This window comes from Talaromyces stipitatus, genomic scaffold (assembly GCF_000003125.1).
Source record: "Talaromyces stipitatus ATCC 10500 scf_1105507295491 genomic scaffold, whole genome shotgun sequence".
Classification (NCBI taxonomy): domain Eukaryota; kingdom Fungi; phylum Ascomycota; class Eurotiomycetes; order Eurotiales; family Trichocomaceae; genus Talaromyces; species Talaromyces stipitatus.
Window position 1 is genome coordinate 113489 of NW_002990122.1, and position 13669 is coordinate 127157.

The window sequence follows — 13669 nt, forward strand, 5'->3', positions numbered from 1 at the left end:
ACCAAATCTCCCTAGTGGGCGAGTTTCGTTCCGTACGATATTCAGCTTCAGCTTATATGGCACGTTTCATCATTGTTCACTTTAATGATTTAAGTAAGAAAGGTAAAACACTGTGAATGCGTCGTACTGTAACAATCAAAATCAAAAAAGTGGCTCATAGTGGTTTAACCACTCGCGAACCTGCCCAGTCCATCGGATTGCCACTCCTTTCATTACACCTTCGTCAGCGTATTCATTCCAATTTCGATCTTTATCTATCTGGCTAAGATCGTATCCATTGGCTAATGCTATCTGGCACGCAAGATCGACGTTGTCTTTCATTTTTTGAGAAGCTACTTGTGTTTTATGCCATTCGGCATACCTCTTCACCGCCTCGTCGAGCGGAAGATCCGGAACCACAATAGGATCAACGACGTTGGAGTTTGAAGGTACAGCGAAATTCGAAATCGCCTTCCGCCTTAAACTCTCATCAATTGTTTTGCGGCCCCACTTCTAGGACGTTAGTGCCTCGGCATGCCCCACTGATGTATTGAACATACCAGCAATGTTTCATTCTAGAACATTCGATTATTTACAATTACGCCGGATTACATACAGCGTAGGTGCCCACCAAAATTCATTGGCAAACTCGCTTTCTCCCACATGCGATCTCGTAGATAAGCTGATCGAGTGTTCCAAATGGCTCCGAATCTGGCACTATCTTAGCATGAGCTCATTCGTGGCATGATCCTAAGCAAGTCATTGACTACCGCTCAAATGGCCGATGTAGCCGGGTGAAGTGAGCGCAGCATTCGATACATTGGTTCGAACCTGCGATGTTTCGGCAGTGTCAAGGCTCCTCCAAATAGTGCCGGCAGACCACGAACAGTGATCCCACTGATGTTGGAAGCGCTTCTTGACCATCTCCTTGAAAAACCAGATCTATATTTGGAGGAAATGGCGATTTTCCTGTAGAAGAAATATAGATACATGTACTGTTAATAGAGTTCGATATGACATTCGAGAGCCCCTGCCGCCGAAAACAGACATACTATATTAAGCATCATCTATGCGATATCTTGAACTACTTCCTTTGGCATCTGCGAGGCTACCAATCAAATCAAAAAGGTGACTGATATTGGGATGTAGTAAACTCTGTAATGCCAGTGGTACCGACAGTGATGGTGAAGGGATCCATGTCTTCTGGAATTGTACAGTAAAGTGATCAAACTCCATAAAACAGTAGAGTTTCGAATATGAGTACTACAGAAATCAGGCGGATCTATCATGTTCCATCTACGGAGGCGGGGCAATCTCTCTTCGTTCCACACGGATGTTTTGGCGTTTCCCACGACCAGGCGGCGACATTGGACAAACTCATTTGTGGAACGTGGAACGGCCCGGTCCTATCTCACGCCCACTATGTGTCGGAATATCTTTGTTCCAACTGAGGGGCGCAACTGAAGTTGGGGCTTGCCGCATTAAACCAGCCAATGGTAGCCCGAGACGCGATATCACACCCCATATGTCAGAGTGCTGGGACAAAACTGTAATTAGAATGCGATCGTACGTCCGGCTTAAAAGGGACATCCATGCCAACCAGAAAAAGCAGGCTCTAAATGTGATATACATGTGATTACCTTCCAAATCACCATCGGTCGTTATGGCTCCTGCTGAATATCAGAATACCTTCTCGAACTCGCTCAACTACGGACTACAAGTCGGCCATAACACTGGGAATATCGAGACCCACCATCACTACGCCGCTGGTAAGCCGCTGTTTTATCCGCCATGACGAGTAATGACAAGACCTCAGAGGGAAAAAAACATTAATAGAATATATGACTAGACAATCCTTTAACTCGCCTCATATACTCAAAAAACGCCCGATTCAACTCCAATTATCGACAGCACGCGCAGATCTGCCACGAGAATACCCGAACAGATCTCCTGCGAGACATATATAACTGGGTGGACGGGGAAGATGAGCGACACATTTTCTGGTTACAAGGATTAGCTGGTACCGGCAAATCAACTATCGCACAGACAGTAGCAAAGCATTACTATGACTTGAGTCCGAAGCGACTCGCAGCAAGCTTCTTCTTCGCACGGGGTGGAGGCGATGCAAGCCATGCAGGCCTCTTTGCCACAAGCATCGCCGTTCAATTAGCAAATGATGTACCACAGCTTCACGACGCAGTTTGTATGGCGATCACAAAATGCAGCGACATCGCATCCCGGTCTCTAAGTGATCAGTGGCGTCGGCTCGTTCTTCAGCCCTTCTCAAGCCTCGAGACGAACAGTCCATCTTCATACCTCATCGTTATTGATGCTCTAGATGAATGCAATGGCAAAAATGACATTCAAACCATTTTTCAGCTCTTGTCGGAAGCTCGACAACTCATACCCTTGCGATTGCGTTTCTTTCTTACCAGTCGACCCGATACAGTGATTCGCCGGGGCTTTCAAGAGGTGCCGACGGTTGATCGTCGAGATGTCATTCTTCACCAAATAGAACGTGCTCTAGTCAATCACGACATCGCTCTTTATTGCAACCATGAGCTTGCTCTTATTCGGCAAGAACAGTATCTGGAGCCAGACTGGCCTATTCTAGAGGAAATTCAACGTCTTGTTAATAAGTCGAGCGGCCTCTTCATCTGGGCTGCCACGGCATGTCGATACATCCGCCAGGGACGAAATAATGCTGAAGAACGGTTATCCATGGTTCTAAATACGCAGATACATGATTCCGGGCCAGAAAAAGAACTTGACGCGATTTACACAATGGTTCTCATTAATTCTGTTCCTGGGAATTTCAGTAATGAAGAGAAGGAAAAGTTATATGCTCGGTTGGTTCATTTACTGGGCAGCGTTGTGATTTTATTCGCCCCGCTTTCCATTCATGCTTTAAATACCCTATTGGACATCTCCGTCAACGAGATCAAAAGAACGATTATTGATCTCCATTCGATACTTCATGTTCCACTAGAAGAACACAATGACCTTCGATTACATCATCCCTCGTTCCGAGACTACCTAGTCAACCCCACTAGATGCGGCCTGAAAAGTCTCCAAGTCAGCGAGGAAGGTGCGCATAGGAGGTTGTTGTTTGATTGCTTGGATCTCATGTCAGCAACTTTGAAGGAAAATATATGCGACCTAGATTATTCTAACCCTGGTATCCTGCGAGCGGAGGTAGAAGAGAGACATGTCCAGCAATCTATTCATCCTGCGCTGCGTTATGCATGTCTCTACTGGGTGCAACATCTCCAAAGAAGCAGTCAAATGATATATGATAAGGATCAAGTCGATAATTTTATGAGACAACATCTCCTAGCTTGGCTAGAAGCCCTGAGCTGGATGGGAAGAGCTGCAGAAAGTATACAAGTGGTGACTTGCCTACAGTCTATTGCATCTGTAAGAAAGCCTGACATATTTATCAAACGTTAACTAAGTTTACTACAGTCAAATACCTGCCCCTTATTTTGTCAATATATTCAGGATGTCAGACGCTTCATCTCCTATACTTATCCTATCGTGGAACGTGCACCGCTCCAATTATACCTCAGCGCATTGATATTCACACCAGAAAGTAGCCACATCCGCAGTCATTTTCAACGAAGAGTCTTCCGGTGGATGAAAAAGTTGCCAGTTACAGAGAAGAACTGGAGTTCTCTACTTCAGACACTTGAGAGCCATGCTGGCCGGGTGAACGCGATCGCCTTCTCTCCAGATGGGACCATGCTAGCGTCAGCATCATTTGACTGTACAGTCCAGCTCTGGGATACAGCTACAGGGAGTGCGCGCCAGACACTTGAGGGACATACTGACAGGGTGACCGCGATCGCCTTCTCTCTAGATGGGACCATGCTAGCGTCAGCATCCGGTGACCGTACAGTCCGGCTGTGGGATACAGCCACAGGGAATGCGCGCAAGACACTTGAGGGCCATACTGACTGGGTGAGAGCGATCGCCTTCTCTCCAGATGGGACTATGCTAGCGTCAGCATCTGATGACTGTACAGTCCGGCTGTGGGATACAGCCACAGGGAATGCGCGCAAGACACTTGAGGGCCATACTGACGAAGCGAGAGCAATCGCCTTCTCTCCAGATGGGACCATGCTAGCGTCAGCATCCGAGGACCATACAGTCCGGCTGTGGGATACAGCCACAGGGAATGCGCGCAAGACACTTAAGGGCCATACTGACTGGGTGAGAGCGATCGCCTTCTCTCCAGATGGGACCATGCTAGCGTCAGCATCATATGACTGTACAGTCCGGCTCTGGGATACAGCTACAGGGAATGCGCGCCAGACACTTAAGGGCCATACTGACTGGGTGAGAGCGATCGCCTTCTCTCCAGATGGGACCATGCTAGCGTCAGCATCCGGTGACCGTACAGTCCGGCTGTGGGATACAGCCACAGGGAATGCGCGCAAGACACTTGAGGGCCATACTGACGAAGTGAGAGCGATTGCTTTCTCTCCAGATGGGACCGTGCTAGCATCAGCATCTGATGACTGTACAGTCCGGCTCTGGGATACAGCTACAGGGAATGCGCGCCAGACACTTAAGGGCCATACTGACAGGGTGAAAGTGATCGCCTTCTCTCCAGATGGGATCATGCTAGCGTCAGCATCCTATGACTGTACAATCCGGCTCTGGGATACAGCCACAGAGAATACACGGCAGACGCTTGAGGGCCATACTGACAGGGTGAAAGCAATGGCCTTCTCTCCAGATGGGACCGTGCTAGCATCAGCATCTGATGACTGTACAGTCCGGCTGTGGGATACAGCCACAGGGAATGCGCGCAAGACACTTGAGGGCCATACTGACGAATTGAGAGCAATCGCCTTCTCTCCAGATGGGACCATGCTAGCATCAGCATCCGGTGACCGTACAGTCCGGCTCTGGGATACAGCTACAGGGAATGCGCGCCAGACACTTAAGGGCCATACTAACTCAGTGAATGCGATCGCATTCTCTCTAGATGGGACTATGCTAGCGTCAGCATCCTATGACTGTACAATCCGGCTCTGGAATACAGTCACAGGCGTGTACCAGACACTAGAGGGCCATACTCACTCAGTGACGGCAATCGCCTTCTCTCCAGATGGGACCGTGCTTATTACGGATAAAGGTAGAATACACATCAACTCTCACGACGTAACTAGTCATTCCCAACCACAACATGTGGTTCCTGCTCCTAAGGTGGTGATTGAGAACCAATGGATTGCCTGTAATGGATACAATATTCTCTGGCTTCCACCAGAATACAGATCCAATGTGTCTGCTGTCTATGCGACTAAGGTTGCCATCGGGTGTTCTTTGGGCCAAGTTCTTCTCTTTGAACTAGATATTTTCTGAACTCTTCAGTGTGTTGTTTGACCCCTGTACTGTACATAAAGCATTACACAGAGTGCTTGAATTGTCACGGTTTGCTCTCGCTGTCCCTGACGTTCGCTCTTGGCCAGCTGGCTTAGCTTCCAAGCGCTTCCGGGAATAAGCAGTTCCTTGATGCGTTGTTTCCGTGCTTTACTATTTTTCTGTTGTTCTATTGTTCCATTGTTCTATTGTCCTCTTCTTTGCTTATTCAGACTGATCATATTGCTTTGTACCAAGATCACCGCGATGCGAGGTCCTCGACGGCAGAATGAAGCTTATAAGGAGCTCATCCTGCCCCGCAGTTCATTGCGGAAATCAGCAGTCCTCTTGTTTCCTATCCTTATGTCTAGTCTTTAGTTACTTTACAGAATTTATATCGTTCCTAAGTCAGATCCTTACATGAATAAAATAAATCAATTGATGTCGCAATTAGGCAGCTACTACGAGTCATCATCGTCACACATAGGACTATTAATATTTTCAAATTTCTTTACATAATAAAGGAAGATTATGAGATAGATGGTGCTTATATAGTATGTTTGTTACATAACTCTATTGGTAATGTGATGGTGTATTGGAACGACAATACGACGTCACGCCAAGCCTGTCAACAATTCCACTACTCGTTCTCTCAATGTAATGGCTATCCCAAGAGAAGTTGGATTATTACTAGAGAGTCTTGGCAGTGGGGCTTAGAAAGAGAGAAGTGTGTTGCAGGCGGAAGGCGATTTCGAATGTGTGTGTAACACCGAGGGCGGAGAACCAGCTGGAGTAGCCACTATGGACGGCTGAGGAGAGGGTGTTGAAAGAACATTGATGTTGATCGGTAAGTATGGAGCTTCAATCAATGAGTTTCCCTTAGGCCTCTTTTTTCGCTCAAGAGATAATCGCTCTTCTGCATAAAGCTGTTCCCGGATCATCTCTGGAACGTCATCATGGGTTTCGAGGAAAAGGCGTTTTTTCTTTACCATATCCACAAGATGTGTCAAATGATGCGTATTGAGCCTGTAATGTTTTTTACCAACGGGATCCTGCCAACAGTATCCCTCTGAATTTTTGCATGGTGGTCCAGGACACTTCATCTTATCATAGACATCCCGCCAAGGTGAAGACTGGCCAGAACTCTGTTCAGCATCAATCCGGGCTTCGCGTTCAGCCAGCATAGCATTTGTCACCGATCGTGTGTTCCTTTTCTCGCCATTCCTTGTTGAAGACTGTTCGTTGTCGTCTGCTACGTAATTAACGCAGACATCTAGTCTTAGCTTCTTGCCCCTGCGAAATAGCTCTTTCCACTCGAGGAGTTGCTTTCCCGTCATTCCCCAATCGATATCAATTCCCTCAGCTTGTTGGTGAAGTTTTTGTGAACGATCGTTCAACACGGAAGCCACGACCGTAGTTTCCTCCAACCGAGCGCGTCGGTCGCTAAATACTTTTCGGCTTTTCACGCGTTCAACCTTCTCTCTCAAAACTTTTTGCCAGTATGCACCAGGTGCAAGGACCACATCTGGTTCCGTGACTTTTGTAATTGTTCGGTTGTTCAGTTTAACCTTCCAGTCAATGAGATAATGGAGATAGATTGGCGGATGCTCATCGTAAGTTTTATCCTTCTCCCACAACGTTGGAGGGACGAAACATAATTGATCAGATTGTGGTTCTCGCTGGGAAGGATACTCAAGGAATGTGGTGGGCTGGGGACTATGTATCGGTGGCGACGAAGCTGTGCTGAAATTACCGGGGGTGGGGGCATATAGAAGGTCGTTATCCCATGAATCGTAAGGCTGAGGCGATATATTATCGTCTTGACGGAAACTGTAACTCATAGCCACAGAATGATACGTGGTGCTAGCGAACCTAATATTAGTGATGCGTTAGTTTCGGAGCCACATCATTGCATGGGGCGGCAGCTGACAGGCTGAAAAGAATAACTAGCAGCTGCATGAATAGTCTATTCCGCCACAACCAGTGCTCCAGAGCACTAGCCGTTTTACGTATGATAGGAAACCTGTTGCAAAGGTCAACGGTTCTGTATCTTGTGATGGCAATAGAATATGAGATAATTCCCAACGACAGATTGCCAGGTTACTCGAACCAGATGGACATGTGTCCAGACAGAGTCGAATATTCCAGAACTGTATTTTATCGCCATACATGTATTGTAAATAAAAGTTGGTATCGAGATGTACAGCATTATTTCCGCATTAACATTATTCCTACACTATTCTATATTTATAATAGCGTCTTCTTGGCACTGTTTCAGATGAAAGAGAAGAGTGTGTTAGTTGTTACTCTGAGGGTGCAAAGTACTGTATAGAAAATGGACATCTCAGGCATGAATGATCTAGATTATGCTACATATCAACATCATCTTGCAACAACCCCCCAAAATGTCTCCATACGTTCAAGTGAGCACTTGTTATCTTGGAAAACTTTAATACTGTTAGCATCTTCATAGCCGCTGCTTGAAGAGCATAGAGAATATCGGCATAGGCCTAGGAGATCGCGACCACAAGAAAAGAGACGTCCTATACCAACCTCTGCTGCAGGGATAGAGTGATATCGACGAGCAATCTTAGCCTGTAACAAGGTTACGTGGGATACTGTTGGTTTACCTTCATTAGATCTTGCGATCTAATGAGGACAACAAATCCAACAAGCTGACTGAGCCAGTAATACTGAATTCCTAATATTGCGACTAATCCTAAGAACTAGGGACTGAGAAACAGTCGAAGAGAGTAAGATCCCGACACCAGTTTTGCCTCCGAGTGTACTAGTACAGTATCAAGAAAATAATAAGTGCTTTTAAAAGTTAACAAGCCAGCATAAAGATTATGTATAGAATGGTATCTTAAAATACCAGTCTAATCGTATTAGGAGCCTTAAATTTAGGTTGCGCAAAATAAATAAGAGTGTGTGTAAAACACGGAGGTCTCCATCTGTTCACCCGCGGTCTTAATGGCACAAACGATACAACACAATCCTGGTCATCCCAAACTCTTTCAAGAGAGGAGGTAGAAAACAGGAATAGGTGTACTAGTAGTGCTGGCATTCGTAAATATTGATGACTAAACCATGCGAGGTTCCGCACAGGCCCCTATAGGGGATTTTTTAGATGCTGTTTTGGTATGCAAGATTGACTGGCCTTTACTTGAAAAGCAACAATATAATAGATACTGTAATCATGTATAGTACACACTAAGGACTGATTGAGTACACACACATAGGTGGGAATCTCCACCTCAGTGCTTTAGTATAGTGGTTGTAAGTTAGGATAACTCCCTCCTAAAGCCTGTGTGATTAGATTTATGCTGGAGTCTGTTAGTCCTCGATTTAAGATAGTATCATGTTACTTACAAAGTATCAATGGCGACTTTTATGTTTGGCCCGTCTTCGGGGATACATAAAGTGACCAATTCCCGTACTAATTTCTCAACATCAGCCACATCTTTTTCGATTTTTTCGATTTTTTCAAAGTGTTCCTTATTTTTGTCTTGTTCATGCTTCAACTGCTAAACCAGCTCCTGATTTTTCTTTAGTTCGTTCTTGCAGTATAAAACTAACTTTCTGATCCCAGGGTCAGTTATTTTTGGGCCTTGCATTGAACACAGATTTACCCTACATCCACAGGACTAGATAACAAGCGCTTTAAATAGTCCCGGATTAGGGTTGATGATTTCCATGTACACAATACAATTGCTATAAATAAACTTTGAGCAGGTCTAGATTCTTACGTGATTATCCTGACTTTTGCTGTGAGCAGAAAAATAACTACAGAAGCCGTACAGGAGCTATAACTCCAACTTAAGCTAGTTTACATGAGGTAATGTATTCCTAACAAATACTTGTGTTCGTGTTAGTTGATATTTGACAGACCTGAGGCCCCCGAGTAGGCCCCTAAGCAGGCTCTTAGATCTTCCACTTACCCCGGAATATCACCTCGCTCCATGTGATCGCGCCTGCTAGCTATTTACCACTGTCCTAGATCATTTAATGAAATATTGATGAGGCTTTTCGAGATAAATGTGAGTATCTGGGGTAATATAAGAACTGAAAAAAATTTCTCTTTTCCAACTTTCATATGCGTGTATTTTATCTTTTTGTTTTAGCTCAGTGGTATTGCGGCACTAGCCACATATATACATACCATGTGCGCCTATAGGAGGCTCTATTGGTGACCTTACTCAGTCAATGTATGTACAGACAGATGCGAAACCTCCTTCACATGTTTTACACACACTCTCTTCTTTTTGCCCCACATCCCAAGTCTAGCCCCTGATACTAGTCCAAGCCAGTATTTTATATGTAAATGTAATACTCATCTTTTATATATCTCTGATCTTGAATATATATAATCTTTAAGTAAATTATGTATGAAACTGGTATTGAAAAGTACTAGTCTGAATGAATCGTGGACTACTTCTAGGCAACAGCCTTAGATGTGGGGCAAAAAGAAGAGAGAGTGTGTAAAACATGTGAAGGAGGTTTCGCATCTGTCTGTACACACACACACACACACATTCATGTTGACAGCTTCTTCTTTCTCTATCCATGCTTAGTCTTCTTGTTCATAGCTTCCAATATAATATTGCTTCGGCCTTCAACGCACTTCTAGGAAGCATGTATACCTAAAGCTTATATGATAGGCTAAATCGGAAGTCAATAGCTAGATATAGGCATATCCAATTGATATAGTGTTTGCATATTTCGAAAGATCATAATTGTGGCGATGAGCAAGTAACACGAATGGCATTGTACGATGATATTAAGTATGAGGAGGGAAACAAACGGCAGGCTATGTGCTCGCTCAATCAGACAACGTTCATAACCCTACATTTGTGAAGGCTCAATCAAATGTCATTCAGAAGCTAATACGAGAAATCTAAGCATAGGGAAGAAAAGGAAAGAGTGTAAACATGAAGCTATCCCTGGTCCCAGATAGCAGTGGCGCGCTCACGTGCCCCAGGTAGCCCCTTCTCGCCCAACCCTAATCACGTGATCTCTGTCCGGACCTCTAAGTCAGCAAATCTCACCATCTTCTGTATAGCCTCAACACCAGCCGTCACAACATTCACCTATCAGCTACGCTGCCACAACAATATAGATCTTGATCTATAATCAAAATCATGTTAGAGTTAGTTTCTTGTCCTAAGAATGGTCCTGAAACGTACCCTTTTTTCAATGTCTTCCCTGCACACGGGGCAGGTGTTGTTTATTTCACTCCACTTATCAGCACACTGTTCACACATCATAGCATGACAACAAGGCAGGTACAGTTGAGATATTTCTTGACCACAATCTGTCACACAGCTGGCCCTGCTGCGCAAGATTTCTGTATTCTGTGGAGGAGCAATGGCTCTGGCACGCTGACTTTGGCCAGTGGTGTGACACTCTGATGGCTCTCTATACATATGGCGATGCCGTAATGAGGTGATATCATTATTGTATGTCCTAGCCGAGTTTATTTCATAGGAGTGTTCATTGCTATACCGACGTCTAGCGTACCGACGTGGTTCCCTATTGCTATCGTACGATCTTGCCAATCGTCTTTGAGAGAATGTTGGATTTCTCGGCGAAACCCATTCATCTTGATCCAGTCTTGTTGATTGTTGGTATACATCATCGTAGAGCCACGTCTCCCCTGGTCGCCTAGTTGTGCTCATATTGCTACCAAGAGCCCTGCCTGAGATCCTATCTGGGAGAAATGGCTGAACGATGGAGGAAATAATCCTCGACATAGCCTCTGAGTTTGATGAGTCTGAATGTTTTGGTTTAGGATTCGTGTCGTAGTGCCCAAGCTGATATTCTCATGATTTTCCATCAAAAATAATTGTAAATGTAATTTTTATCTGGCGAGCGGAGAGAAACAGACCGTCTATTATATATATTATGTTATATTTTTTGAACGAGTTGGAAGCTGATACAGTAACAAAACAGCGACCTATGCGGTTGCCTTTACGCTTGGTGCAGCAAGAAGCAAATTACGAAGCGAAGAATACCATCAATTTCCGGGCCTTTGGTGACCATCTTTAAAAGGAAGTGCTTTTGCAACCTGGTACGTAATTGGACTTCCTGTCATACAATCTTACTATTGAAGTCACAGTATTAGTCAACGTAGATTCAGACAATGACGGGAATAACATGTCCGGCTACTCCATAACACTAGGAAGAAGGACTGACTAAATTCATACAGGGGAATTAGAAGCGATAGCAGCAGCGCTGGAACATATCACAAGTGGGATATGCAGCAGATGGATATCTATCCTGAGCAGTAATAAATCCGCACTGATAGCAAGTAGTCAACCCCGACATTAGTCCAACCAAAGTATTCCAGTGAATATACAAACAAGTCCAGGCACTACAACAACAAGGTAATCAGTCAATACAATCTGGACCCCAGCGCAAGCAGACATGAGCGCGACACTACGCGCAAAGACTGAAGCACGGAAATCAACGTGAATAGGGCGCCTTCTAGAAAAGTGACCGTTTCAAGTTAAATCAACTGCCATTAGACTCGCCACTGTTGAACAGCACCAGGATTGGACTGTACCAGAGAATTTCGAAAAGTACTTAAGAGCCATTGACACAGCACTTCCGGAAAACACACAAGAAGCTTATATGATGGACTAAACCCGAAAAAGGCGTGGAATCTAGCCCAACTTCAGACAGGAATACACACACACACACACACAATATATTAACGCCCGGCGGCCAAGCCGAAAGGGCAACTATCACTAATCTACTAATACATGTCCTAATATATATGTCGTATCTCCTTGGAGCCCATACATAATCACTTTTAATATATGCCGTCTCATCTGTCAGTATTGTAGCGGATGCTCGTGGGTTAGTAATTTTGTTAGTAGCTGGCTTGAAGGCGCTTCTTCAAGTGTTCAACATCCTATCTTCGGCAGTTGAAGCGCGTCTACTGTGTCTGTCACGAGATGGTTAGTGTAAATAAGATTAGGAAGGGTGATTGGTTTGTGTTCGTCTACATGGTTAAGTGGCGTCGAGTCGGCCTATAGCAATTGCAAACCATATTGTGGCCTATACTACTTCAAAGTTTGAGGTCTAGTTCTAATTATCTGAAGGTAATTTTCCTCCTAGGAAGAAAAATATATTGCCTCGGTGGGTGTTGGTATATTGCAGTATTTCTATCCAGTATGCCGTCCACTTCTGACATTAAAAGAGGAAGTGCTCGATAGTTTCTCTTACTTGTCCACATGCATACTGATTAGTCTGCGCTATATTAATTCAATAAAGATATCTATTCAATCTTACTATGCCAGTCCAGAGTTGAGCCAGCACACTTGCTTCTTTCTATGATAATTAATCATACAGCTGTCGGGTGTGTTTGCCCAGGAGCGCCGCGTCTACTCTTTTAACATGTTTGCCCACTTTCTCGGGTAAGCCTTTGCTGATAATGTTTTGGGATTGTGCGATATTGAGAGTTGTTAATTTTATTTGGGGAACCTGTGCTTGTGGGATAGCGTCCTCTCTAGTTGCTATCCTAGCCTGCTCTTTAGCTAGGCTTAATAGCTTGTCATCCTTACTGGTTGGGACCCAGCGGATAATGATCTGGTTTCTATTTCTTCGTAGCCTTTTAATCAACTTGTATATTTGGTAGACGTGTTCCTGACCTGACTGTTGTCGAGGGTTCCTCAATGTGAGTGCAGCAGCTTTGTTGCTCGTCAGGAGCGTGATTCTGTACTACTTTAATGTTGGTAGCGTGCTCAATGCGTGTGCCATTGCTGCTAGCTCCCCCAAGTATGGGTTCTGCTCTAGTCTTACGCCCAGTGTAAAGAAGAAGGTCTTTAGTTTCAGCTTTTTATACTGGGGTGATTTCCTCTGGATTGCTCCACCGAATCCTACCACCTTGTTCTATGCTAAGCTACTTACTACGATCTGCATTAATCTGCCCGCTACAGTGTGCGTTTCTGGGGTTTCACTAATATTGGTCTGTACGCGCTCCTCCCATAGTGCTAGTGTGATAGGTATGATTTCTACGTGTCCATTTCAATATCTCAGCGTATCTGCCACCTAATATAGCGTGAGCGGTAAATCTTCTAAATTTCCTAATCTAATCAGTGCATCTGCGAAGGGGGTTAATTTCTGGTAGGGTGTGGATGTCCATCTATATCTTCACAGCCTATCTCCAAAACTGGCTTTGTGCAGGGGCGATGTGAGCCTCCGCCTCTACCACACTAGTTGCGATGGTGAGGAATGTTCCCATAATCGCTTGCGCTTTTACCCTTTGGACATAGTTAATTGGACTAATGGCCTTGTCTTTAAACGCGTGCATCTAGAC

The 13669-nt window shown here is 44.8% G+C and overlaps 4 protein-coding genes across 4 annotated transcripts, besides 2 other annotated features; 1 reads left to right on the plus strand and 3 right to left on the minus strand.

Annotated features, from left to right (window-relative positions):
- Positions 1-141: 141 nt before the first annotated feature.
- Positions 142-903, minus strand: TSTA_108040 (uncharacterized protein; the record flags this gene model as incomplete). Its single annotated transcript, XM_002488325.1, has 2 exons — positions 142-492; positions 811-903. 2 exons carry the CDS (start codon positions 901-903, stop codon positions 142-144), a joined length of 444 nt encoding a protein of 147 aa, XP_002488370.1.
- Positions 679-963: a mobile genetic element.
- Positions 964-1617: 654 nt separating this feature from the next.
- Positions 1618-5473, plus strand: TSTA_108050 (WD-repeat protein, putative). The gene is made up of 3 exons (XM_002488326.1): positions 1618-1748; positions 1829-3396; positions 3481-5473. The coding sequence occupies exons 1-3, from the start codon at positions 1643-1645 to the stop codon at positions 5347-5349; spliced, it is 3543 nt and encodes a 1180-aa protein (XP_002488371.1). The 5' UTR covers positions 1618-1642; the 3' UTR covers positions 5350-5473.
- Positions 5474-5965: 492 nt separating this feature from the next.
- TSTA_108060 (uncharacterized protein) lies at positions 5966-7407 on the minus strand. Its single transcript, XM_002488327.1, has 2 exons — positions 7277-7407; positions 5966-7218 (listed from the first exon to the last, which is right to left on the minus strand). The coding sequence occupies exons 1-2, from the start codon at positions 7303-7305 to the stop codon at positions 6060-6062; spliced, it is 1188 nt and encodes a 395-aa protein (XP_002488372.1). The 5' UTR covers positions 7306-7407; the 3' UTR covers positions 5966-6059.
- Positions 7408-13152: 5745 nt separating this feature from the next.
- On the minus strand, positions 13153-13663 carry TSTA_108070 (uncharacterized protein; the record flags this gene model as incomplete). Its single annotated transcript, XM_002488328.1, has 4 exons — positions 13153-13236; positions 13261-13343; positions 13369-13436; positions 13524-13663. Coding segments are annotated over 4 exons (375 nt in total), but the record flags the coding sequence as incomplete, so codon positions are not given.
- Positions 13454-13669: part of a mobile genetic element that runs on past the window's edge.

Coding starts and splice junctions, on each gene's coding strand:
- TSTA_108060 (XM_002488327.1), bottom strand. CDS start 7,305: ATGCAGCTGCTAGTTATTCTTTTCAGCCT. Junction 7,219..7,276: donor CTAGTTATTCTTTTCAGCCT/GTCAGCTGCCGC, acceptor CACTAATATTAG/GTTCGCTAGCACCACGTATC.
- TSTA_108050 (XM_002488326.1), top strand. CDS start 1,643: ATGGCTCCTGCTGAATATCAGAATACCTTCTCGAACTCGCTCAACTAC. Junction 1,749..1,828: donor CCACCATCACTACGCCGCTG/GTAAGCCGCTGT, acceptor ATATATGACTAG/ACAATCCTTTAACTCGCCTC. Junction 3,397..3,480: donor GCCTACAGTCTATTGCATCT/GTAAGAAAGCCT, acceptor CAATATATTCAG/GATGTCAGACGCTTCATCTC.